This window comes from Rhinolophus sinicus, chromosome 5 (assembly GCF_057876585.1).
Source record: "Rhinolophus sinicus isolate RSI-liver-muscle chromosome 5, RSI-T2T, whole genome shotgun sequence".
NCBI classification, from domain to species: domain Eukaryota; kingdom Metazoa; phylum Chordata; class Mammalia; order Chiroptera; family Rhinolophidae; genus Rhinolophus; species Rhinolophus sinicus.
The window spans coordinates 105,538,425-105,565,414 of record NC_142505.1 but is presented as its reverse complement, the minus strand read 5'-3'; the positions used below and the strand labels follow the sequence as shown (position 1 = coordinate 105,565,414).

General features: G+C 51.0%; 1 protein-coding gene across 2 annotated transcripts in view; it reads left to right on the top strand.

Moving 5' to 3' along the window:
- The first annotated feature begins 645 nt into the window (after positions 1-645).
- SH3PXD2B (SH3 and PX domains 2B) overlaps positions 646-26,990 on the top strand; it is an 84,506-nt gene continuing 58,161 nt past the window's right edge. The window contains exon 1 of one of the 2 annotated variants that reach the window (XM_074313901.2): positions 646-857. In XM_074313901.2, the coding sequence (XP_074170002.1) occupies positions 783-857 (75 nt within the window). In that variant the 5' untranslated portion in view covers positions 646-782. The remainder of the gene's footprint in view (positions 858-26,990) is intronic. The other variant, XM_019741295.3, reaches the window with a different exon arrangement.

Genomic DNA, 26,990 nt, shown 5'->3' with positions numbered 1-26,990 from the left:
GTTAACAAACATTCATTCACCTCCGGCATTCACCACCCTATTAGTCTGTTTTGTTACTATGTTTGCAATTATATTGCACTTGCATTTGTTACAGTTTTTCTCTCCCTCTGTCCAAATCTCTCACACTATGAACCCAGAAGAAACCACTGGCCCTCCTGCTCCTCCCTGAATCCCCAGGGCTTGGCGCAGGGTTCACAACTGCCAGCATGTATACTGAGCCCAGACACTGCCAATGGCTTCACATACACTTAGTCGTGAGGACAGCCCTCGTGGGTGGGCAGTACTACTAGGCCCACTTTGTAGATAAGGAACTGAGCCCAGAGAGGTTAAGCAACTCGTCCAAGGTCGCAGAGCCAGAATTTGAACCAGGGAGTCCGGCCCTCAAATCCGGCGCTGGACCATGGCTCCCGGCGAGAGTGAGTGAGGGAATGAATCCAGTCACACAGTGAACGGACGGCGGATGCGCGCCGCCTTTCCCTCGTTGCGGTGGTTGGGCGCGGGGACAAAGGCCCGGAGGAGGCCGGACGTGGGCCAGCCGGGTCCGCAAGCTCCGGGGGCGGGGGTAGGGGGACGGGCCCTTTAAGGGGGGCGGGCCGGCGGCGCCGGGGGCGTGTCGGGGGGCGGGCCGGGGGCGGGCGGCGCAGCGGGCCGGCTCCAGGGCGCGCGGAGTGAAGGGCGGCGGCGGTGGCTGTGGCTCGTGCTTGGCCCGGGCTTCGGATTGCTCTCGGCTTCCCGCACCCCGCGCACCCCGCACCGGCGCTTGGCCCCGCGGAGGAGCGGCCATGCCGCCGCGGCGCAGCATCGTGGAGGTGAAGGTGCTGGACGTGCAGAAGCGGCGGGTGCCCAACAAGCATTATGTGAGTGCTGCGCGGGCCCCACGCCCCCTACAGCCGCTGCCCCATCGGGAGCGACAGGGAGCCCCTCGGCTCTGAAAACTTCTGCCTCCTGCTCTTTCTCCCCCCACCTCTCCCCCTCCCCTCCTCTCCCCCCTCCACCCTGCTGCTGCGCCGCCCGGGTCTCTCCCGGCTCCTCCCCCTCCCCTCCCCCTCCTCTCTTTTGCCCCGTTTTCCTTCCCGTCCAACCTCCTGGCCCCCCCCCGCCGCACTCTCTGCCGCTTCTCTTACCCTTTCCATCTCCCCCATGTCCCCCTCCCCTCTCCTGTGTTGCCCTTCCGTGGAAAAAGTCTGGCCCCAGCCAGTGTAGGGGACAGAGAGAAGCGCCCGTTCTCGGGCCGCCGGTCCTGTCCCCTCCTTGTCGAGAGGCACTCGGACCCGCAGTGAGCAGCCACAGGTAGCCCCTCCAAGCATCGCCAAGTTGGGCTCCGTCCTTTTGGAGGAGCCAGGCTGAGCGATGGAAGAAAAATCTCTGAGAATGGATCCTTTGAGTGCCTGTCCCTTGAAAAGGTTTAAAAAAAAAAAAATGGCCCTCTCCAATAACTTAAAAATGTACGAAAGTTTTCTCCTGGCACCGTCCTCTGTAAAATGGGAATCCTGGTAGAGCTGGCCAGGACTTGAGAAAATGGGTTAGTGGCTTCATTTTGCAGATGGGAAGGCTGAGGCTCAAAGAGGCTACAGGTTCTAGAAGGTGGAGCTGCATTCAGGCCTTCCCTGCCTGTGGAAAGTGTACCTGGGGCAGATGGTGACCCGCAGGTGGGAAATGGCTTCCACAGCAGCCTAGGAGGATAATTGCGGGGTTCAAGGGACCCTGGGACCACCTCATAGATTTTGGTTGGTGGGCTAATGGGGCTGTGGGAGGTTAGGCCCAGGTGAGGCCTTGGGGAGGCCTCCCGATTGGAGGGAAGGGGGCTATGGTGTCTCTGGTGGTGAGAAGGGGGCAGTGGCAGCGCTTAGCTGCAGAGAAGTTCACCAGGAAGGAAAAAAGAGCAAGAGGGAGGGAAAAAATCCTAACAAAGAAGAGTAGAACAATGAATAGCAAAGGGCGTTGGCTGGTGAAATTCTGCTCCTTGGCCTCCCTGCAAGTCGTCTGTGGATCTATTTTCTTAAGAGGCTCATTCTTATAAATCAGATTTCTATGCCCTCCATGAGCAGCCTATAAAATTCTGAAAGGAGATAGCCGGAATCCACTCTGCGCCCTGTGAGAACGGGTGTGCTGTGTGAGTCTGTATTGTTATTGGCTGGGCAGCTGGTTATTCAGCCCTTAGCCAGGCGGTGGGAAGCTATTTCCTGGACCTGTGGCATCTTTAAATAGAGTGAAATTTCCCTTGATTCCAGGACTGAGCTAAATTGTCTTTTCTCTTTGTGTGTGTGTGCGCGCGTGTATGTGTGTGTCTGTCCACTGTTTCAAATGCTGCCAGATCTTGGTTTCTTGTTTGAGCCTGTTGAGTGTGTAACCAACTTGCCTCTTTGGTATGAGACACTTTCACCAAGATGGCAACAAGGAAGTCTGAAATGCTCCATGCTGCCTCCTCCCAGATCTGTGCACCATTGTTCACACTCTCCTGTCCTCTGCTGTCACGTGCATGTGAGGCAGAGGTTCTTGAGCCCACTTGACAGGTGAGGAAACTAAGTCTCAGAAAGGTGAGGTTCTATACCTGGGGTCACAGTCAGGGACAGAGCAGGCGTGTAAATCAAAGTGTGTTGAATCCCAAAAGTGTTCCACCAGACCACACCACTTCCCAGATCCCATACCCTCAGAGTTTCCCTAAGCAAAGTCCCCTAAAAAACCGGGAAGTCTGTCATCATTTGTGACCAACCACTCTGAGGCTTTTCATTCTCTGCTTTGTCACACCCCTCCCTGCCAGTTTTTTGAAGATTCTGCCGCTTTGAGGGGCATCTTTCTAAGCTTTCAATCGCCTTTTAGGGGTCCCTTGAGACAAGTCTCTAAATGTTCAAATATGGATTTGGGTTCAAATCTTGGCCTCACAACTTGCTAGCTGTGTGGCGTCTCTGAACCTCGGTTTTCTCGTCTGGAAGCTGGGGGTGAAGGTGCCCGCTTATTAGGGGGCGGGACCATGTGACTGGAAGGGTTGGCTTTTCATACCTGTTAGATGCCTGCCTCCCTGCCCTGTGGTGTCCCTGTCACTCTGATTGGAAACCTGCGGAAGTCACATAGGGAGGAATTTCACTAAGAACTTATTTTTCTGCATGTGGGTTTAGTCACTCTTGTGATTCAAGGGGGGCTCCCTCCTTTCTATCCAGCCTTTTGGGTTCATCAGATGAGGAAGGGTGATGGGTTTAGATGATGAAGCCTGAGTCATCCATAGGCATGGAGCAAATTTAGTGCCGGGATGGCAGGGAATGTGAACCCACTGGAGACTGCCAGCACCCCCCACTCCTGTGCTCAAGCCACACCCAGCCCACTGCTCTGGAAGGAGTGGGCACGGAGGCAGTGATCCTCATGGCTCCAGACTTTCCTGCTGTTTGGTAGCCTCCTTTCTGAACCTGTCCCAGCCACCCTGAAGAGAGCTTGCGCAGGGGAGGTGGATGTCCTGGGCTCTGCTCCTTCCTGCTGTGTGACCTCGGGTTGGTGGACTTACCTCTCTTGGCTCCAGTTTCTATAATCTGCAAGTTGTAAACACTGTTAGTTGCCTCTAGGGCAGAATTTCTCCATCTCAACATCGCTGACATTTTGGGCCATCTCATCTTTGCTGTGGCGGGCTGTCCTGTGCTTTGTAGAACGTTCAGCAGCATCCCTGGCTTGAATCCACTAGATGCCAGTAGCATCCTCCTGCCCAATTTTACAGCCAAAAATGTCTTCAGACACGTCACCCAGGGGGCAAAATCACACACATACCTAACCCCAACCACTGTGTTGTAATATGTCAGTCAGTTGTGGAGACCTCTGGTTACCAAGACCCCTAACTCCCCTCTAGCTCTCTCCCCATTTGCGGCTAGCTCAAACACTGCCCGCCCATCACTCAGTTGCCTTGGAGGGAACAGGTCACAGGTACTGGAGATATCGTTGGAGAACTTCACCTGGAGCTTGGGGCTGCCTGCTAGGGCTCGGTCACCTGTTCCACCTGAAATGGCCTCTTCTCCATTATCAGGGTGGCATCCTCTCCATGCCCGACCCCAGCCTCATTCACCTGTGGGCAGAGCCACAGGCCAGGTCTAAAGAATGCAGAGGCAGAAGCTCTCAGAGCCTCTGAAATGCACTGGATGGAAGGGATTGTGGTTGATGGTAATATCAATGATATTATTTGGAGAGGGCTCCCCTGGAGCCGCCCTTTTTCAGAGGCAGGGAGGTAAACTTTAAGGGCTGCTGGCTTTGTCTGCCAGCACCTTTCCTGCCCCAGAGCCAGGGCTTTCTGAATGAATGGCGGGGTGGCTTTCAAGCGTGACATGCTGGGGAGATCCGCTGGGGCTGGGTTATCTACTGGGTTGAGGGGAGGAGGAAGTTCCCCCTGTGGGTTTGGTGGGTTTTATTTGGATCGCCCCACTTCCTACAGTGGAGTGGCATGTACAGGAGCCGGGGCTTTAGAAGAGGCCTCGTCATCAGGAGTTGCTGGCCTTCTCTGACGTGAGATCTCTAGATATGAACAGGAGGAAGATGGCAGTAGAAGTTAGAGCAGCAATATTCATAAGAGCCGAAATCTGATCAATCCCTGGGGGCCAGGCACTGGATTGAGCTCTCTGTATTTACTCATCACAACAGCTCTTTAAAATAGGTACTTTTTAATTATATTGACAGACTATTTCATATATATGGATACATAGAATAAAATAAATACCTATCCATCATCCAGCTGTCAGATCTTTACATTTTGCCTTATTTGTTTCATTGATCATTTATATTTTTTTAAGAAATAAAACATTGCCGGAGTGGCTGGTTAGCTGTTAGAGCGTGGTGCTAGTAACACCAAAGTTGCAGGTTCGATCCCCACATGGGCCACTGTGAGCTGTGCCCTCCTTAAAAAATAAAATAAAAATGAAGATAGGAAATATTTTTAAAAAACAAAGAAAGAAAACATTGCAGATGCAAAGCCCCCTGTGTACCCTCCCCAATCCTCCCCTCCAAAAAAAAAAAAAACAACAACAAAAACAAAACCAGTATCCTGCCTTTGGTGTTTATCATTCCCGTGTACTTAAAAAGAAAACTATTAGAACTATTAGATAGGATTTTTTTTTCTTTAACAGCTTTATTGAGGTATAATTTCCATACTGTAAAATTCACCCATTGTAAGTGTATAGTTTGCTGGTTTTTAAAGTAAATTTATAGAGCTGTGCAGCCATCACCACAGTCCAGTTTTGTAACATTTCTATCACCCCAAAAAAGATCCCTCGTGTCCATTTGCAATCAATCCCCTCCCCACCTCAGCCCATGCACCTTTTAATGTTTTTATCTTTTTAACACTCCCAAAAACTATATAAAAACATTGCACTTAGGAGATCTGTGTTGATACTGTGATTCCAGTTCATTTTAACTGCTGTTTAATATTCCACTTATTAATATATCCCAATTTATTTGAGCTCCTATTGGGGACTTTTAGGGTGTTCTCAGCAGTTTGCTTTTGCCCACAGTGGGATTGCTGGGTCCTGGGGCTTATGCATTTTTACCTTTGCATTGATATTCCTGGGAGGAGTGTCTGTGGGTCCTAGTTCTGTGTTCTTGCTAACACAGAATTGTCAGACTTTTTAGTTTTTGCCAATCTGGGCAGTGCAGAATAATACGGTAGTGTTTGCTTTTATCCGCCATTTGAGTTTTCTCTTCTTTGAATTGCCTGTTTTATCTCTTTTGCTCCCTTTTCAGGTTTATTGGGTTATTTGTCGTCTGTTAACTTGTATGCTTTATTTAATACATTTAGGACCCTAATCTTTTAGGTCATTACATTAGCGTTTCTACTTTCCCCTTGAGACTGGAGGCTCAGAGACGTAGAGGCACTGCTGGACGTCACGCAGCAGGGAGAGGAAGTGTGGGGATGAGGCAGATGCCTGTGTGTCTGAATGAGTCAGCAGCCCTGGGATCCCACCCCTGAGCCAAGTAACATTGGGCAGGTCACTTGAGCTTATGGGCCCCAGTTTCCCCATCCTGGCCCTTCCCTCATTCCATCAGCTTCCACCAGCCCTTAGTCATTCTCACTCCAGGGCAGCCCTGGGTTGATTATGCCTCTGGAGTGATGGGTTGGCAGGCCCTGTGCCTGCAACCTTAAAGCCTCCCTCTTTGGTTTCCCCAGCTCTGATCCCAGGGGTCACTGTTCTGAGCAGCTGAGATTTGCAGGGCAGGTCACACCTTACAGGCGTTACTGGCATTCTCATCTGGTCTGTGGGAGGCCTCTGGCTGGTGAGCTCAGTGGTCTGGAACAGGCTGTGGATCTGCTGCCCAGAATAGTTGCATTCTGTTTTCCAGCCACCAGTTGCCTCTCCCCAGCCAGCCCTGGCATCCCCTTTTGCAGAAACATGCAGAGCAGGGCAGCAAACTTCAGTAGAAAGAACTTGGGTGTTAGAGACAAATGTATCTGGATTCCAGTTCTGCATGGCTGTGGGTGCCTCCCACAGCTCACAGTGCGCGTGTCTGCATCTGTACGTGAGTTCGGTGTCTTCCTTCTAAGACTTTGTGTGCTGCTGTGATAACATGCGCTCAGTCCACTCCATCCCTTCTGGGGGCGTGGGGCTGATTGGCAGCAACTAGCGCGGTTCTTAGGACCCACCATGACCTTTGAGATGAAAAGACCTGGCCTGGAGTCGTCTTCTAGCACTCCTCAGCTGGGTGACCTCGCCGACAAGCTACCTGAGGGTCTGTAAGATGGGGGTCGTCATAGTGCTTACCTGTAAGTGTAGGGCAGTTGTGCAGATAAACTCATGTCACACAATACTGAGCCCGACTTCTCCTACATAGAAGGCACTCGATGGATGACAGCCAGGAAAAGCAATATTAATAATAGCCATTACCGAAATCTCTGCCCCTTTTCCCACCGGCTGCCCTTGGGGCATGCTGCGTGTTTTTCGTGCTCTTTCAATCAAGAGGCATTTGTAGCATGCCTGCTCCAGGCTGGACACCTGCTGCCCCTGGGATAGGCCCGTGAGTAAGGCAGAGCCTGTCTACCTGCTTTACAGGTGTGTTGTCCTGCGCTCTGTGTTACACACGTGTAGTGCCCTTAGTACGCATTAAGGCCCCTCGGGTAGGTTTTTTCAAAAAATGGCTGTTGCTTTCTTGGGCCTCATCAGCTGCACTGCGCCCTCCTGATCCCTCGGGCGGACAGGTGCAGGGAGCCAGGCTCCTCATCTCACCTGACACCGTCATCTCAGTAGGAGGTGCCTCAGCCTGTTTCTCTTATACTCTGGGCTCCTGTTGTGGTCTCAAGGTCAAAGGGGGTGGGGATTTCGTATCTTCAGATTACTTAAATGTCACGTTAGTTCAAACTTTGAATCTGTGCCATTCCCTGCTTCTGGTAAGTAGAGAAAGTACACCAGACAGCCTGGGTTCAAATACCTCCTCTGCCACCTACCAACAGTGTAACCACAAATTACTTACCCTCTCTGCACCTCAGTTTCCTCATCTGTAAAATGGGAATAATACTATTAGGTGGGTGCAAAAGTAATTGCAGTTTTTGCAATTTTTAATCTTTTAAATGGCAATTAGTTTTGCACCAACCTAATCCAATTTCATAGGGCTGATGTGAGGATTAAATGGACCCAGTATATAGTAAGAGCTCAATATGATGAGCTGTCGTAGTATAGTAGCCTAATATAGTGTGTGTGTATATTAATATATATATTACACGAATGTAATGTACAAACATAATGTCATTTATGATAATAAAAAGTTCATAACCACTTAACTACCCATCAGTAGAAAACAAGATAAATAAAATGTATTATATCCACATGCTACAATACCATCAAGATGGTAAAAGTGTATTCTGTCTTCTTTCGTGGGAATATTAAATAGTAAAAGCTGGTTGCAAAACAACATAGGCAGATTCCCACCTGATTACAAATCAAGGATGAAAATATGTGTCTGTGTAAGCCCAAAACTATAGCTGATAGGATGTGTCACTTTTTGTTTTTTTGTGGTTTTTTTTTTTGCTTGTCTATGCTTTTCTCTGTTTTCCAAATGTTCTGCAGTAAACACATATTCCTGTTTTTAGTAAAAATAAAAAAGCAGTGAATGCTTGAAAAAGCAGTGCCAGGCTGTGGCGGCTCCAGCCGGGTTCCATATCCTGCCGCCCAGCCTGTCCTGAAGTGGTGGGATTCTCCAGCTGCTCAGAGAGCCTGTCCTCCCGAGGGAGGCACCCGCCTCCAAGGCTCTGCCCCCATCCCGCCGCGGAGGGAGGTCTCCGGGTGTGGGTTTCCAGTCCAAGAGCCCAAGAAGTAGACAGAGCTGAGTTTAGAATACCACAAGGGAAGCCCTGAGCAGATTATTTTCTACTTAAAATGCTCCTTGCTCAGTGGGTTCGGGCCCTGTCCCATAGCGTTTGCAGCTCAGTAGGGTTGGAAAGAATCGCAGCCCTGGTTTCTGTGGTCTGTACCCCACGGTCACGGGGGCACCCGAAAGATCATCCAGGTTAGAGCTGTGCCCTGCAGCCTGCTCCCCGGGGCATTTCAGACATCCGCTTGTCACCCATCAGAAGTGCATGGGACTCAGCAAGCAGCACAGTTATTGAGCTGCCATGCAAGGACTGGGGGCCGCACTGTTCATTGTCCTTCTCGTCTAGGACACTCACCTCCTCGTCGCAGACTGTGCCTGCTGTTTTCCTAGGAGAAAGAGCTGCGGTTGGGGAAAGGGTCTTGCTTTGCAGGACTCAGTTTTCTCCTCCTCCTCGGAGAGTAAGGCTAGCTGTGGGTCACTGCAGCTGCAGGACAGGCCAAGCATCCTGTTAGCCTGGTGGGTGCAGGCCGTGAACTGGGAGCACCCACCGTGGCCCAAGGACCGAAAATGGGCTTATTCAGAAGGCCACATGGTTGGAGGGTTGTGAACGTGGTTTCTGTACTCAGAGACTGGGCTCTAGTCTGGTTCTGTCATTCACTCATTATTGGCCCTGAGACTTCTCTGGGAAGTGAGTGGCTTTGTTGGGGAAATTAAGTGAGATTTTGTGCAGAATGCCTCGGAAAGGGTTCTGCTGGGATGGTTGTCTTTGGATCTCCTGGCCTGGGGTCATGCCCAGAAGCTGGGGCCCTGTGGTGGGGTCAGGGAGACCCTGGGTGGAGCTGGCATCCCTGCCCCTTGCCATGACGTGGGGACGGGCTGATGTGATAGATTCAGGAGGCTCAGTGTTTCCGGCAGTGGGCCAGTGGGCAGGGAGGGGCTGGTGTGGCTCATGCCTCTGGGACTCTGCCTCTGCCAGGAGCCCGCAGGCCCAAACTTTGCACAGCCATTGATCCTCCGCCCCATTCTCCAAACAGCAGGGCGTTCTCTCCCCATCATTGCTGGTACAGATGCAGGCCTGCAGGTGGGTGGTGAGCCCATGCCCAGGGCCGCCTTCAAGGGGTGAAGGGAAAAGGGACTAGAGGTACATGTCTCCTGTCATGTGGACAGAGCCCACAGAGCGGCTTCTGCAGCTGCTCTCAGGCCATCCCAGAGTGAGGGTTGCGAAACGTACCAAGTGCAAGTGCAGGATGCCCAGTTAAATTTGAATTTCAGATCAACATGCAATATTAGGGACATAGTTACACTAAAAAATTATTCATTGTATATTTGAAATTCAGATGTTACTGGGCATCCTGTACTTTATCTGGGAATGGTGCCAGAACTATCACTTTCAAAAAAACAGCCACCAAGAAACCTTTCTACTTTTAATATCAGCAGTGTTTCTTGGGAGAAGAAAAACCACAATGTTTCTTGAGAATTCACTGCACAAATGTAAGTCCCTCCAGGGCCAGGTACTTTTGAGGACAGGGGTGCTATATAGACACGCACACCTGAGACCTTAGGGTCAGTGGCCTGAGAGAGACAGGTAGATGGGGCTCTTCAGGGCTAGTCTAGAACTTGGGGAGTGAGCAGAGGCCTGTGCCCTTGGTTCTGGGAAGTAGGACTGGGAGAAGACAGCGCAGCGGAGATGAGATGACCCACACAGGTCACAGAGCAGAGAGGGATTGCCACGTGGAGGAGGGTGAAGGAATGTCAAGCAGAGAGAACAGGAGGGCGAAGAGTACACACCCTGGCATGTGGCGTGTTTGAAAAAAGCAGGAGAGATTTGAGTGATGGAGGCAAAGCTTGACAGGTGTGGGCCAGAAGGACCTGGACCATAAAACAATACAAGGCGTGGACCCCACCCTCAGTACACACGGGCGGAGGGCCGGGCTCAGGACCAGAGGTGTCCACGCTGGAAGTCCGTGGAGTAGTTGGGGGGAGCTGGTACTCAGAGGTACTCCGCCAGCTTGATGGGTGGATAGGAAGGCCTTTCACAGGAACCCGGAGGAGGCAAAGCACAGACAAACCTGGGAGGCTGAAGGGAGAGAGCACCTGTCTACAAGGTGTGCTGTGTGCAGACAAAAAAATGGAGTCAGAGAAGGAGAGAGGGTTGGGGAATATGAGAGGGGACTGCGAAAGCCAGTAGGGATTCTGAAGTGTGGGAGGTATTAAATTATTCCAGATTTATTTTGTTCTCAAGGCTTAAAAACAAGTTTTTTTAAAAAAAACAAATTTATTATTATTATCATCGGATAGCTATTCTTTATCTGAGTGCTTATTATGTGCTCAAGTCCACTCAGCAGCTCTGTGATACAAGGAATATTAACCAGGATTCTTGGGTTGCACGTGACAGAGACAGACCTGGCTAATTGAAGCCATAGGGAATGTATTGGGATGATGGCTCTGACAGAATCGAAGGGAAACTCTCCACCTAGTCACGGAAAGGACCTGGCAGCTGGCACCTTCCCGAGAGTAGAAGTCCCGGGGGCATCAGCATCACCAGAGGCAGGCTGCTGCTCCATCCCTCAGTCCTTATGGCCACTCATAAGTCTAGTTTTAGGAAGAGCAAAATCTGATTGGCCCAGCCAGATCACCTGACCATCCCTGGGTCAGGCAAGGGTGGGAGACTGTGGTTGACAGTCCAAGTAGCAGGAAGGAGGGATTGTCCTTGTAGGAGATTCAGGGTACTGCAGCTAGAAGAAGGGGGCATGGAGCCAGGGTGGGCGGAAACAACAGATGTCTGCTATGTGGGTATTGCTGTGTTGGCCCATTTCACAAATGTGGAGACTGAGGCATAGAAAGGTGAAGTAATTTGCCCAGGATCACACTTGGCTCTGCTGCCTGTTGTTGATTATAAATACGGTAGTCACCTCACCCTCAGATTCGAAGGGAAACATTGCCTTAAAGCATATAAGGATAATACTTTCTATTCTGCTCAATTAGGTAGAATTGCATCGACCCGTACCTCTCCTCCCCCCAAACTTACTGCTCTGGCAAAGAAAGCTAGAAACCCACGCGGTGGCGTCACCATTTCCTCCTTCCCGGCCAAGGTGTGAATCGTCAGCTTGTGGCTTCGGGCCACCCTTGGCTGCCAGTCAATTGCACAGATGTGGGTTGTCTGCCCTGGGCCAGGCCTGGCCCTGAGCCGGAGAGAGGCTGAGATGACCAGGCAGCCTTTGTCCTCGCAGAGGTCACCATCTGTTTAGAACATGTCACCACAGCACAAGGGTTGTGACGGGGCCTGGTGTGGGGCTCTGGGGACAGGGAAGGGGTCTGACGCCTGGGGTGAGGCCCATTTCCCTGCGGGGTCAGAGAGGTGTGCTCTTAGCTGGGATCAAAAGGAAATGGGTGTGCTGGGACAGGGAAAGCTGACTAGCCGAGCTGCTCCTCATACGGGTAGAATTCAGAGGGTCCTTGAGCTTAGAAGAGAGGAAAGTACATCTTTTTTTTTATTGGGGAAGGGGAACAGGACTTTATTGGGGAACAGTGTGTACTTCTAGGACTTTTTCCAAGTCAAGTTGTTGTCCTTTCAGTCTTAGTTGTGGAGGGCGCAGCTCAGCTCCAGGTCCAGTTGCCGTTGCTAGTTGCAGGGGGCACAGCCCACCAAGCCTTGGGGGAGTCGAACCAGCAACCTTGTGGTTGAGAGGACGCGCTCCAACCAGCTGAACCATCTGGGAGCTCAGCGGCAGCTCAGCTCAAGGTGCCGTGTTCAATCTTAGTTGCAGGGGGCGCAGCCCACCATCCCTTGCGGGACTCGAGGAATTGAACCGGCAACCTTGTGGTTGAGAGCCCACTGGCCCATGTGGGAATCGAACCGGCAGCCTTTGGAGTTAGGAGCACGGAGCTCCAATCGCCTGAGCCACCGTGCCGGCCCCGGAAAGTACATCTTTAGTCTAACCTCCAACAGTAATTTCGCATTCCCTTCATTATAAATGAAGGCAACAACCCTCAGTGATAGTAGTGATACCTGTGACTGTCACCAGTAGAAATTCATCGATATTTTCATGTCATTTTACAGTTGTTGCATAGATTCCCACAGATCATTTACATTCATCACTACCTCAGAAGTGTGGTGGTATTTAACCCACCTCTAGATTTTGTTATTTATTGCATTAATAGAAGTGTACATAGATTTATAATTTTATTCTTTGAAACATTTTTATTATAATTCAGTATAATGAGTTACATTTGGAATCCCGTGTGCTTTATTTTATTCATTTTAAGTCCTCCTGAGAAAGGATCCATAGGTTTCATCAGGTTGCCAGAAGGGTCTGTGGTGGAGAAAAAAGATGAGACTTTTGGATAGAAGTTCCAGAATTTGGGCTTGGAACCAGATGGCATGGGTTTGACCAGCAGAGCGTGTGATCTGTATAGTAAGTGACTTAACTTCTCTGTACCTCAGTTTCTTCATCTGAGAATAATACTTACTGTGGGTTATGCCATATAAAGGGGTTAGAGCAGTGCCTGGCACACAGAAGTGCTGAATAAACAGGTATACCTCTTAGTATGTACCAGCTTACCTGACTAGTAACATGCATGTTTAATAAGCAGCCCCAAGTGTTATAACACCAGCAGTCTGGAATAACCACACATTGAGAAACGTACTCTAAATGGACTGGCCCAGGATACACCCCCTAAGATTTATAGCCGTTTTCCCTGAAGAATTATATATTTGGATATTTAGCAGTGTGGTAATTAAACAATGCTGAAAATAGCCTACATGTTTGTCATTGGAGACATGATTAAATAAGGGATATACAGCCTTATGGTGGGCTATTAAGGATCCTTTAAAAATGGTTTATTCAAAGAATTTTTAATGAAATGGGGAAATCCTCACTATATAATGCAAGGGAAAAAGAAAAATCGTATATACAATGGCATCTTAATTTTGAAAAATACTTCAATGTATAGGAAATAGGCCTGGGAAGAAAATATGCCCAAAGCATCCTCTCTGGTGGTGAAAATGTGCAGTTAAGACCTCAGGCTGTTTATTACCAGCCGGACTGGACACGTTCCTCGAGCTCCCTGGGCCTTCCTATGGAACGGAAGCAGGACAGCCTGACGGGAAGGAAGCACATGTAAATGGTTGGTGGTTGTGAGCAATTACGTTGTTTTAAGTTGTATTATATTTTTATGTTATCCTAGGTTTCTGTAGAGAGGAGAGGACAGGGTAGGATGGCGAGTCAGGAAAGCTTCCAGGTGGGAGCAGAGGGTAGGGACGCTGCTTCTCTTGCTCCCTTTGTTCTGTCTGGTAGACTTACGTTTGAAGCACGAGAAGCTGGCAGCAAAGTCCACATGGGGGGCTCAAACTGCGGCTGGAGAAAGAGCCTCTGCCAGATGAGGAGCCCGGCAGGGCATGGGTGCCGGGGTGGCCAAGGGTGTCCACAGCACCTGGCCCTTGGGAACCACGTGTGGTTTCACGCAGGAAAAGGGGCTCCTTGGCTGTACAAAGATTGGAACCCACTGACGCAGTCCCACGACCTCCTAAGGATAGCCCTAGTAGGTAGCTGTCCCCAGGGTCTGTCCCCAGAGGTCAGTCCCTTTACATTCTCGTCTGGTTCTTTTCTCCTCCTTCATGTCCCCAAGCCCAGTGGTTCAGGAAGACAACACTGGACTTGGGGGGAGAGGCGGTTGTTTAGGGAGCATCCAAGACCATCGTAGTAACAGCCTCTTTCTGCCTGTTACCCAGCCAGGGCCCAGCTTGGAGGCTGAGGCTTGCGATGCTCCAACCCCATCGTGGCACCCATACTATGGGTCTAGTCGTCTGTCCCACCAGGCCCTGAGTCCCTCACTGTCCAGGGCGGGACCCAGAACAGGTGCCGGGTGTGTACCTTAATGAAGCCATAACTGCCTGGTCCCTCTCAGTCCTGAGGTCCTGTGATTCTGGAGTGATGGCTGCTGACAGCCTTTCACTGAGACAGAATCAGGTTCCTCGTGATGACTTCCGGCCCCAGACCGAGCACTGTGTCCTAGTGGTTACAACGGGCGGTAGAGGCAGCAAGGCCTGGGTGCAAACTCACTGCCTGCTGTGCTATGTCAGGTGCGCTGGCTTACGGCTTTGTGTGCATTGAGTCAGTTAGTCCTTACCCTCAGCCTGTGAGCTAAGGACCCCTGTCGCCTCCATTTCACAGCTGGGGAAACAGGCTGAGACAGAACTTGGCCAGGCCTATGCAGCTAGGAAGTCGCAGGGCCAAGGTTTGAACCCAGGCAGTATGAGGAGCCGGCGAGGGTCAAACTCTGGTTTTTCTAACAAGCACCCCCAAGGGTGCTGAGCAGCCAGGTTTGAGAACCGCTATTGGGGGGTGGCTGTAAGTGTGGTGAGAGCTATGCCCTGGCTTCTGAGCTCATTTACGCTACACATTATAAAGCACCTACTACACGCTCCGCGCTGTGCTGGGCTTCACACGTGTGGCCTCATGTAATCACCTGGCTGGTGAGTCGTGGTGGCAGGATTTGAATTGAGCTCTGCGGTTCTTGGGAGCCAGAGGAAGTGAGCACAGTTGCTTATATCCATGTAACTCATTTGTTTCCTTGCTTAGGAACGGGCATTCTAGAGTTAACCAAACCTGGGCTCAAATGTTGGCATCCTCCTTAACCAGCTGTGTGGCTTTGAGCCAGTGACCTAACCTCTCTGAATGTCAGTTTTCTCTGCTGTGACATGGGGTGAATAATGCGCCTCACTCCCTAGGGTTTCCTGAGAGTTGGGGATTTAGCAAGTGCCCGTTACTAGGTGACGTTCCGCAGCTGGAGAGCTCCTCATCCCTCGAGACGCAGCACGACTGTGTCCTCATCTGGGAAGTCTCTCCGAGCTCCACCAGCAGAATTAGCCCTCGTCACCTCTGCGCTCCCACTGCAGCTGTAAGTGCTTCTTAGGGAACTGAGGCCTATGAGAGAATACTACTAATTCTTCTCTCTTGAGTACCTACTGTGCACCAGGCGCTGTACTGGGCCCTTTAGGTGTGAACCGAGACCCATCTGACCACATATCCTGGGCTTTTACCTTCATGTCACACCCTGGGTTAGATCTTGGCCCTGTTGCAAGCTGGCTGTGTGACCTTGGGCAAGCCAGCTACCCTTTCTGAGTCTCAAGATCCCGTGATATAACATAAACAAAGTACTTAGCGTAGTGCCCAATCAGCCCTATCAATGTGGCCCATTTTGAGTCTTCTTCATTAATTGCACAGCTTTACCCCTCCTGCATGTATTCCTTGCACACAGTGGGTGCTCTTGTTGGATGTCCAGTTCTCTCTAGGCAGCCCTGTTAACACAGGCAAAGGCCCGACTTGAAATCTCTCAGCTCTGTTTCCTGCATTGCCCTGCGCTCCTCAGAGGCCTGGCAGCCTTGGAGATCTCCACAAGCCCTAAGTGCCTGCCCTGGAGGCTTTCCTAGAAAGCCAGCCTTCAGGTTGATTTCAACTGAGCCTGGGCTCCAGCTGCCAGCACCTCTGCTTGCCATTGGCAAGTTCCCTGTGCCGCTTTGGGCCAGATGTGTGCGAGGCCGTGAGTTGGCAGCCAGCGGTCCGGGCTGGGGCTGCATGCCTGGATCAGCTTGTTTCCACGAGTTCCGTGTCTTGGTCTAGAGAAATGGAGGTGTTCAGCCTGGCCTGCCCAGGAAGCCGTACCTGCTGCTTGCCATCAGGGAAAGACTCCAGAAGTGAGGGGAAGATGGGCTCCAAGGGTGGGCAGCACTATATGTGTGGGCTCACAATTAGGGGGCAGTTGATCGGGTTTCACAGCATGACATTCCTGACTTTGCCTGTTAACACAGCTGACTTCGAAAGATCTGAGGGGAGACAGACTCCGTCTGAGCCTCCGGTGCCTTATCTCTGTAATGGGGTTCTCAGTGATAGCTCTGCCAGCTGCCTGGAGTCAGGCAATGTGCCAAGCACCTGCTGTGCTTTGGCTCATTTAATCCTCAGCCAACCGTAGAAAGTAGTAGGTACTGTTGTTCTCTCCATTTTACAGATGGGAAAATGGAGGCTCAGAGCCATGAAGTGACCTGCAACATCACACAGCAGCTTCAAACTATAGAGCTGAGATTCATACCCAGCTACTCTAAAGCCAGTGCCTATCCTGTTTATTTTTTTTTAAATGACATTAAAGTGTGATTGTTATTTATAATGTTCAATTTACGTGTATGCAGGAAAATTCCCTTTTTTGGTTTAGCACCCTATGAATTTTGATGCATGCCTAGGATCTTGTAACCACCAGCACAGATGGGATGCAGAACAATTCCATCACCCCAAAGAATTCCCTCGGGCTGGCCTGACTCCTAGTGCCACAGGGTGATGCTTCCACTTGGAGTGAAATTGCTCCCGTGCTGTGCTCTGTTTCTCTGTTGCCTGTTCAGAGAAACCCTGGGGTGAAACGTGGACTTCTCCTCTAGGATTGGGCCCCATGCCTGCATTCTCCTCTGTCACAAAGCGGGTTCTGTTTCTAGTACCCTTGGCAGTTGACCTGCTCATTCAGCCATTTCAAGAGCATTGTTGCTCTCCTGACACAGAGAGCCTTGAGTGAGGTCACTTTGACGTCCGACTGTGTGGCCCTGTCTAGGCTTTTTGTCCATCTGTCTGTCTGTCTCTGTCTGTCTGCTTGTTTGTCTACTAGACATTTCCTGAGAGCCCCATGTCACCAGGCACTGGGAGGACTGGCAAACTACACAGACCTGGCCCTGCCCCTTAAGGGCTCCCAGGAGAGTGGCGGCGACAGTCACCCAAATAGAACAACACACTCCGAGCAATGCCTGCTAAGAGCAGTGTAAGCTGACACCTGAGATGTGAAGAATTGCTAAGCAGGTGAAGGGAGAAATGTTCCTGCCAGAGGCAGTGGCATGTGCCAGGTCTGGGAGGCCAGGGAGCCTAGCCAGGTGGGAGTGGAGGAGGCCCCCTAAGCCCACGACATGCCTTCCTTGTCTCCCTGACAGGGCTGAAAGCTTCAGAGGGGCAGGGGCTTCTGTCTCCCTCATTCGCAGCCATATCCCCAGCCCTTGGAAGGGAGCCTGGTGCACAGTAGGTGCTCTGTCTGTATTTGTCGAATGAATGACTGAAGTGTTTCCAGTGAAGGAGAGAGACATGATTCGATTTTCACTGTAGAGAGGGCACTCCTCGCCCACCTGGCCTGGCACCCCTCTGCGCAGGTGCCAGCAGAGAAGTTCAGCTCCACTGCACCTGCACACGCACGTGTGCCCCATGGACAAGGAGCCGTCAGCACGTAGCCCTTACCCGGCGCGTCTCATCTGCCGCTAACAGCACGAGCACTTGTGTTTGGGCCCCATTCCAAGCATTCACTTAATTGAAAAGATTGAAAAAAAAGGCAACTGGCAGCCGGCCATCCCCAGTGTGTCGCTTGCGGTGGCGCCTGCCCTTGGTGATTTCTGACGCTGTGGTAGGGACAGGAAAGCGCTGGCCTCAGGCCAGGACACCCGAGGCCTGGCCTTGGGGATGTGGGAGAAGGGATACGGGACCCCAGAGGCTGAAGGGGCTGGGATTGAACCTGATGTCACCCTCTGAGGTCACCCGCTTCCCAACTGCATGACCTCAGGCAGCACTGTGCCGGGTCTCCTCCACCCTCAGGGCGGCCCCCTCCTGGCAGGCATTTCATGAGGACTGCGCCCTGTGTTCGTAAAGCACCCCGCACAGGCCCGTGTAGCGGCATGTGCCCCAACGCCAGCCCTGGTTCTGTCCTGGTTCCCCCTCACCTTGGCTCTGTCATCCCTCAGTTCCCTCCTAGGTCTCAAAGGCGTTGTGACATTTGGCCGCGTTTCTCCGGGAATAACTTTAATGTACTCTCTCTGAAAGGATAAACGTGCTCTTCAGCACTTCCGGTGGCAATGCCAGGCTGCGGTGTTGGGAAATCAAACACAACAGGGTGTTGTGATCCTAAGGAGAGGTTGGGAGCTGACCTCCATAGGCCAGATGTTGGGCAGACAGCTGGGGAGGGCCGACACCTCGGAACCAGAGGGAGCTCGGGGCTCCACGGGGAGCAGCGGAATCACGTTTCCCTGAGCAGAGCCTGCCAGGCCGCCCAGTTGCCAGTGCCCTCTCCTCCCGCCTGCGCTTTCTCTCCCTCCCCCTTAGCCTGTGCTCCTCCACCTTTGGCCAGAGCTGCGTGTTGCCAGAGAAGTGACCTGGAGCCCAGCCAGTTATTACCAGGCTGCTCCGAGCACCCTCCATCCGTGTGGGGGCTGGATTGGGACGGAGCAGGATCGCACCCAACTTTGAAAGGGGCTGTTTTTCACCGGGGCCTGTAGACTCCTGGGCACCCTCCAACATGCTCCTGGGAGCCTTCTCTGCGGGAAGTGGACTCATCTGGATCTTGAAACTAACACTGCTGCTGACCTCAGGGCTGCATGTGCTTTTGTACTTCCATTGCTTTGCTGTAGAACAGGACAGTTTTCGGTGTCCTGGGCTAAGGCCTCGCTGCAGACCGTGTGGCCTCTGAGCCGAAGCCTAGCCCCTCAGTGTGCTACACGAGAGACAGCTCGTCCTCCCTCTACCTCGTAGCTCTGCTGTGCACGTCTGGTTCCACCTCCTCCCTGTTTGCTGTGTGGCCTTAGCAAGTCCCTTCCCCTCTCTGGCCTCATAATTCCAACTATAAAATAAGCGATGGTCTAGAGCAGGGTTTTCAAATATTTTAAAGTCTTAGCACCAACTGCTGTTGGCCTGTGGAGGCCCAGGAGGATTGTGGACAATGGAGGAGCACAGTCTCTGTGTGGAGGCTCCAAAGATGGCTGTCTTGTGCTGGTGCGGACTCACAAGGTCTGGTGAGTGGGTCTGTAGGGTGACACCCTCTTCCATATGCAGAAGAGCTCAGAGTGGCACTGCCCAGTGGAAACCAGGGTAGAGAGCCCAGAAACTTGCCCTCCTACCCAGGACCCTGGGGCTTCTTGCAGGCCGGTTTGACTGGCGGCCTAATCACTTCCAAGAACTCTCTAGATTTAAAGTCATCTGTGCAAGTCATTGTGCGGGAGGCCCAGAGGGGCATGAGGATCTTGCAAAGAAATATGGACACTGTCATGAAACTGGAAAGAGTCCACAGCTGAGAGTGTAACTCAGAGCAAATCGCTGCTCCTCTTGTCCCCTCTTTATCCCCCTCTGTAAAATGGAGGTGTTGGTTTACATCACAGAGGCCATGCATGCACATTGGGCCATCCGGTGCCCATGGCAGACATTGCTAATGGATCACTCTGTCTTGCTGGTGCTCCTTTCTCACAGCCCCTGCAGGAAAACAGCCCCAGTCCCCGTGCCCCACTGGCGCTCCCTCTTTAGATGTTTTGCTCCATCTCCCAGGTCATTCCAGGCCGCCCCCAGCATTGCAGAGCCAGGAAAGAAAGGGCTTCCAGTTACAGAAATGTTGTGGGCTCATTGGCGTATAAACAACAGAACTCCAGATGGAGTGAGAATGGCAAAGAATTCCACGAAAACAGTACCGCCCTCATTCCCGAGCCTCCCCCCCGGCACCAGCACAGTGATTGACATGTCTGCAAACCCCCTGTACTATATATTCTGAATTCAGTATTTTTCTCCAAATGGATTCACTTTTTCACTTAAATTATTTTTAAGGGGAAACTTGAGCTGTCTACCATACATGGAAAACCAATAGCACTTGCTAGAAATAGGAAACTAAATACGAAGGAAAAAGAAAATCAATGTGTTGAAGTTTTTCCTGGCTAGCGTTCCTGCCCTGAGGTCTTCTGTCCCTTCTTTAAGAAAAGAGACCAGCAAGTGGTGGAGAGGGTGTTGAAAAGCCATTCTTGCTCGCTTTCTGAGCCAGCCCGGTGCGAAGTGAATGGCAGAGACTAACTTTCTCACTCTGGTATGCCTACATTTTAGTGTTGAGTCCCCGTATCACCTAAAGCTAGCTCCTTCATCCCTAGAGACACAGTGATTAAGGAAAGATTATCATCTTGAAAAGCCCTTGGACCAGACCCTTCCCCACCCCCACTCCCAAATCCCCCAGAATCAAACCTCTGGCCATTGCAACAGGTGACCGATGTGGCGCCCCACTCCTAATTACGAAACAACTTGGAATTTCAGCCCCACCAAATGGCTTTGCAAAGCAAAGTGAGATTGGAGGACGTTCCCTTGAGCCTCAGAGATTTTATTCACGAGCAAAAAGACCTTCTCATGTTTTCAAGTTCACATGATGAAGACATATGAGATCACAGCGCCCCTGAGGCCCGGGGTGGGGCAGCAGCTGTGTCATAGCTCCCGCCTTGGGGATGGATTCTGGGACCTGTCCCAGAGCTGCGGCCATGGGCAGAGATCGGGGCCAGTGGGCCTGCAGGCACAGGACGTGGCACGTAACCAGAGCTACTGGGGGCATGTGGGGCACGCACCCCATTTCTGCCCACTGCTTAGCTTCGCCCAGGCCTGGCTCCTGGTGTTTCTCACGGTCCTCTTAGCTTTGTTCTGGTTTAGATCTTAATTCATGGATGAACTGACCCTTTGACTGTTGTCACTTGGAAACGGGACCTAAATTTCTATGTGCTAATGGGGGCCCTCCAGCACCCCCACTCCGTTGGGCTGGGTTGGACCTTCCAAGGAAGGTGAGGGTGAAAGGGTTAGGCAGCCTTCATCCAACATTCTCTCTCTGGTCCCAGCCAGAAGTGGAGATTCTAACCAACGTAGATTCCATTTCTGGAGCTCTAAAAGTACATTGCATTCAATTTGTACAATTGCCCATGAGGTAGAAAGGACAAGCACCCTTATCCCCATTTTCCTGAGAACCATGGAAGCTCAAAGAGGCAGAGAACTTGCCCTAACGCTGAGGTCCGGGCTGAGGCCTCATTGCCGACTCCCCTCACCCCACCTGTACGCTCCCACTTATGCCGTCAGCTGTCCCTGCGCCCAGTAGGTGCTCTGGTCTGGAAGGATGTTCCAGAGGGACGGCCCCACGACTGAGCTGGGGTAATGAGAGAAGCTGGCCTGGCGTTGAGGGCCACAGCACGTTTCTTCCTGTCCTCCTAGGAAAGTGACCCCTTTTTTTTTTCTGATCATAAAAGACATTGTAGAAAATCTGGAAAATACAAGAAAGCTTCAAGAACAGAATTTTTTAGTCTTTCATGTTCCTACCAACCCAGAGCAAACTGTGTGTGTATGTGTCTGACAGATATACGTACACACATTTATATACAGTACAGTCAATTGTGTGATTCACACATTCCATATTTGGGAACTTGTCTACTTGATAAAATTTACTTGTAATCCAACATCAATACTCGTAGCACCTTTAAAGTCACTCGCAGGCCTGGGCATGTGCATAACAGCCAAAAATTTGTGTCGCCCGATGTGCACGTTCCTAGCTGAGGTTGAGCAAGGTGGCATTCTACCTTCTTGTTTCAGCTCTTATGCTCTAAGCGAGTGTCTTTTTCATGCTCTTTTTAGTACCACATTTTTCTTTACATTTTGGTGCTTTTTGCTGGTCATTTATTTCACCATTTAAAATGGCCCCGAAAGGTGGCACTGAAGTGCCTGCTCTCTGTGTTCCTAACCTCAGGAGGGCTGGGATGTGCCTTATGGGGAAAATACGCATGTTAGAGGAGGTTCATTCAGGCGTGAGTTACAGAGCTGTTGGCCACGAGTTCAGTGTGAATGAATTCCCAGCGCATGTTAAATAAGGTGTCTGAACAGAAACGCAAGGCTGTGTATTGATGAGTTGACTAAAATGTGGCCAGAGGCTCGCAGGACCCTAACCCTCTACTTCCCCTAGAAGCAGTGGTCCAGTATTTGCTCAGTGTCCACGATGACTTTATAGAACGTGATCACTACAGATGATACTTGCATGTGTACACACACACTCACCTTTATATATAATGTACATGATTGCGGGGGGATTGAGGTTACATTGTATTAACCTGTTCTTTTTATCTACCTGGTACCTGAGCTTCCCCCTGTATATCATACAATTTTTTTCAGTTGCACAAAAACCCTCTTCACGCCAAAAGGGGAATTAGTGGGAAGGCCCAGGACCCTGTCGTGTGTCGCAGAAGCCATCAGTGGACCGGCTGGCCCTGGAAGCAGTAACTGGAGTGCTGGCAGGAGCCACGCGTGGCTGTCCCTGCCTCTCTGCAGACCAGATGTCTGTCACACAGTGTGGCGGTGGTGGCTCGGGAGGGAGCCGACACGTGTAGGTCTAATTCTAGATCCCTGAGAGACAACCTGACTGGCCTGCCTGGGCCAGTCAGCTGTGGCTGTGGCACAGGCAGGACAGGTGGTGCTTCTCAAGTGTGGGGTCCACAGATGAACTGGAGGCATCTGCCAGAGGGCTTCGTTTCTGTCTTCTAAAAGCAGTCTAAGTTGAAGAAAAGTGGCTTCTGGAGGCCCCAGGACAGGGCAGTCCTCAGAGGACAGGGTCACTGTGACCCAGGCGACAGGACACCTAATCCTGTCCTTGAACAGATGGGGTTTTCTGACCTCCTAGTGCAGCTCCTGGCAAGGTCAGACTGACCCAGGACTCTCTGGGACAGTCCCCAACCCTGGTAGAGGAGGAAAGGCCAGGGCACTTGAAGCTGGCACCACTCAGGCTCACGTGTGGGGCCAGACATGGAGCTCCCCTCTGCTCAGGCTGAGGCCCAAGGGTGGGAGGCGAGAGGGCCCTCCCCACAAACACCCGTGGGGAGAGCACAGGACCCTGACTCACCCAGCAGCTGGGGGAACCTGTGCCCCAGGCTCAGAGGAGCGGGGCCTGCATACCTGGCACCGTGGAGGGCAGTGCCTCTGCACCCCAGTGGGGCCCAGAGAAGACAGGGGACGTGGGGTGGTGGGGACAGGTGGGTGGCTGTGGGAGGTGCGTCAGTAGAGGCAGTGAGCAGAGACGAGGTCTCCCTCAGTTTTATGTCACGATGATGATAATGACACCTTCTATTTATGGAACATTTATCATGTGCCAGACACGTGCTAAGTGCTCTACATGCATATTCTCGGTTAATCGTCACCCCAGCTCTGAGGTTGATACTGTTACGATCCCCGTTTTTCACAGAGGAGTAGCTGAGTTGCACAGAGGCTAAGCCATTTTCCCAAGACCACACAGCTAGTTGAGATGGAAGCAGAATCCGGGCCGTCAACCCCTGCACTCCACAGCCTTCTGGCAGGCAGGCGCTCACAGCAGTTAGGAGAACGAGCAGGCATCTCCCTGCTGGCCCACAGTCCAGCCATGGCCCCTGGTGCAGCTAGGCCGGCGGGGCTGGGCGGAACCTGGGCCAGAGTCTCTGCGCTTCGTACATTGGGACCTCAGACAAGTCACTGCATTGCTGAGCTTCATCTTTCTCTGGGAAAATGTGGGAAGTGGGTGCCGAGCCTGCGCTTGTGGGGATTTGGGAGAGACCAAGGCCCACCCCTACCCCACAGCTCGCCCCTTGCCACCAGTTCACCTCCTCAGTGACTTAGAGGAAGTGAAGAAACCCAGGATTTCTGGCTCTGGTGACACTGAGCCCTAGTGGGAAACCCAGGCCTGGAAAGCCTGGACTTTGTGAATCACAGAGTCCACTGCTGAGATTGTGTAAGAATGGCCCCACTGTGGAGATTGTGTAAGAAGGGATTTTGATGGTGGCTAGTTCCTGTTCAAAGCCTCCTGTGGGGCAGCAGGAGGAAACCCTGTGTCCCTCAGACACCAGTGTGGTCTCTGTGCTTCCTCATTCCCAGAGGGAGGGAGTCCCAGCTGTTCCCTGAGACTTGCTCTTCTCGGCATAAGTTAGGGGGGCGGGGGGTGATGAAGCAGGACAGTGGGTAGAGGGGACAGGCAAAGGGGTGGGACGAGCTGACAGACACAGCCAGGCTCCCTTCGCACAGACCACAGGTCTCCCAGGATGGGCACTCCCGTCTGCGAGGGCTCAACCTCCTGGCATCTGGATTTCTTCCTCATTTGCTCACAAGACAGATTTTCCATCATGCTCGTCACCGGACACCCAGCACTCAGTGAACAGGACAGGCACGTTCCCTGCCGTCATGAAACTTAGACCCTAGTGGGAAAGCATCCACTCAGGCAGTGCAGTAAAGTATGATTGACTGTCATGAGGAAGTGGGTGCCAAGGAGACATTTGTCTGGAGACCCAACCTTATGTTGGTGAGGAGGGAGCAGTCAGGGAGGGCTTTCTGGAGGAAGTAACATTTGGGCTACTCCCTCAGTAGACTTGTAGAACATCCCACTTTCTGGATTTGTCTGATCATTTCCTTCTGGTGTCATTCAGCTTGTTCCTCTGTCTGCTATATTTCCTATAAATTGGAACTTAGAACAAGAGGCTTGATTTCAGGTTAAACATTTTGGCGACAATACTCGTACTTGCCAGAAAATATTGCATCATCTCAGGGGCCACACAGTGTCTGACTGTTCTATTGGTGATGCTATTTGATCACCTGGTTAGTTGTGACTGCCAGATTTCTCCATTGAAAAGGGATGTGTTTTGCTGGGAATGTAATCGTGGGGTGATAACTTTCACACCATGTGACTATCCTGTTCTCCAGTGGCCTTTCACCCAGTGGTTCAGTGTCCACCAAGAACTTTCCCGGAGTGGCTGTGCCGTCTTGTCTTCCCACCGGCAATGTATAAGAGTTCCAGTAGCCCCACATTTTTGTCAGCACTTGTTTTTGTCAGTGTTTTTTTATTTTAGCCTTTCTAAGTAGATGCCTGGTGATATCTTGACATGGTTACAATTTGCTTTTCTCTAATGGCTAACGATGTTGAACATCTTTTTGCACCTATTGATGAAGTGTCTGTTCAGATCTCTTGTCCATCTTATAACCAGGTTGGTTGTTTCCTTACTGTTGAGTTTTGAGAAATTTTTTAACATGTTCCGGATAGAAGTCCTTTCTCAGATATATAGCATGTGTTTGGAGGGCTATACCATGAAAAAAGTGTTAGTGTCATTTCCAGAGAACATGACATGGGCTATGTAAATCACTAAAGGAAATCTGCTTTTTAAAAAATTATTCCTTTTTTAAAATTGTGATAAAGTATATGTAACATACATTTTGCCATTTCGGCCGTTGCTCAGTGTACAGTTCAGTGGCATTCAGCATAGTCACTTTGCCGTGCAGATGTCACCACCATCTCCCAACAGAGCTCTTCATTTTCACAAACTGAAACTCCGTGCCCATTACATGCTAACTCCCCATCCCCTTCCCCCAGCCCCTGGCACCCACCATTCTGCTGTCTGTCTCTGTGAACTGACGAAGGACTTCATATCAGGGGAATCATACAGTATTTGTGTGTTTGTGACCGGCTGATTTCACTCTGCATAATGTCTTCAAGCTTCATCCGTGTCGTGCCATGTGTTGGAATGTCCTTCGTTTTTAAGGCCGAATGACAGTCCATAATGGTATATGCCACATTTTGATTTCCGTTTATCTATCCGTGGACACTTGGATTTGTTCCTCCTTTTGGCTGTTGTGAGTGTGCTGCCATGAAGAAATCCACTTTTCATTTCTTAATGCCAGTCCACTGAGTATTAACTTGGTTTACAATATAATGTAAAAGCCAAGGTTGATGTGTTAGGATTGCTTTGGTTACAAGGAACAGAAACTAACTCAAACTGGCTTAAACAAGAAAGGGAAGGTTTTGGTTTGTGTCAGTGAAATGTCCAGGATGCTGGCTCCAGGGGAGCCATCGTGTGGCCAGGGACAGCAGTGCTCTGGTTGGCCAGGCCTGGGACACGTGCCCACTCCCTCTCCCAAAGACAAGGGGAGGGAGAGGAGTGGTCTTCCAAGGAAATTAAGTGCTATTACAAAAAGAAGGAGAAAGGGGCTACAGGTGAGCAGGAATATTGGACAGCTGCTCTGTGCACACCTCGTGTGTGCCACGCATTGGGCAGGGCCCCATGTACGTTAGTCATTGTGGTGGATTATCAGGGGAGATTATTGTCCCTGTTTTAGTGAGGACACTGCAGCCAGAGAGGTTGGTACCTTGTGAGTCTCGCCCAGCAGCAGGGCTGGCATTGGAACCCAGTGTACATGCTCTTGCACCAGCCCCCAAACCCTGGGCAAGGCCAAAGCTTTGTGCCGGGACAATTCTCATTAAAAAATTAGATCTATGCCTAAAAAGGCAGACACCAACTTGTGTTCAGGGATTCATTCCAATAAGCCAATTAGGCCTGCTGCAGAGTCTTTGTACTGTACGTACAGAACCTGAAAAATTGTGAACAAAAGATCAAGAATGAATTGTGTAAGCAGAGTTTTTTTCCATTTACGAGTGTATTCTTTTTGTTGGTTTTAAGAAAAAATATAATTTTTGATGATCTTTTTTTCCCCCTTGTTTTTTAACCCACATTGGTATTGTCTTAAATGGTTATTCACACTTTGCTTAAACATCTCCCAGTGATGGGGATCTTTGATGTGTTATATTCTGGGCTTGTCTCTTAAGTGTCAGAGCAAAAGTCCCAGGGCTGACTTGCACTGGCTCTGATTGGCCCTGCACAGGTCATGTGTTCATTCTTCAACCAATCACCATGGATAGTGAATAGTACCCACATCTGTATCCAAGGGACTATGCTGAGGTGGGGAAGGAGGTTCCCGGAAGAAAAGTCAAGGTGCTCTGGTTGGAAGAAAGGTTCATCAATACTGGGGAAAAAGTAACAGATGTCCACTGCCCACGTGTTATTTATCTTCATTCATGTATGTGTCGTTTCTCCAGCTAACCCTCGGCTCACAGAGGGCAGGAACCCTGCCTGTTGCCCCCATGGCTTCTAA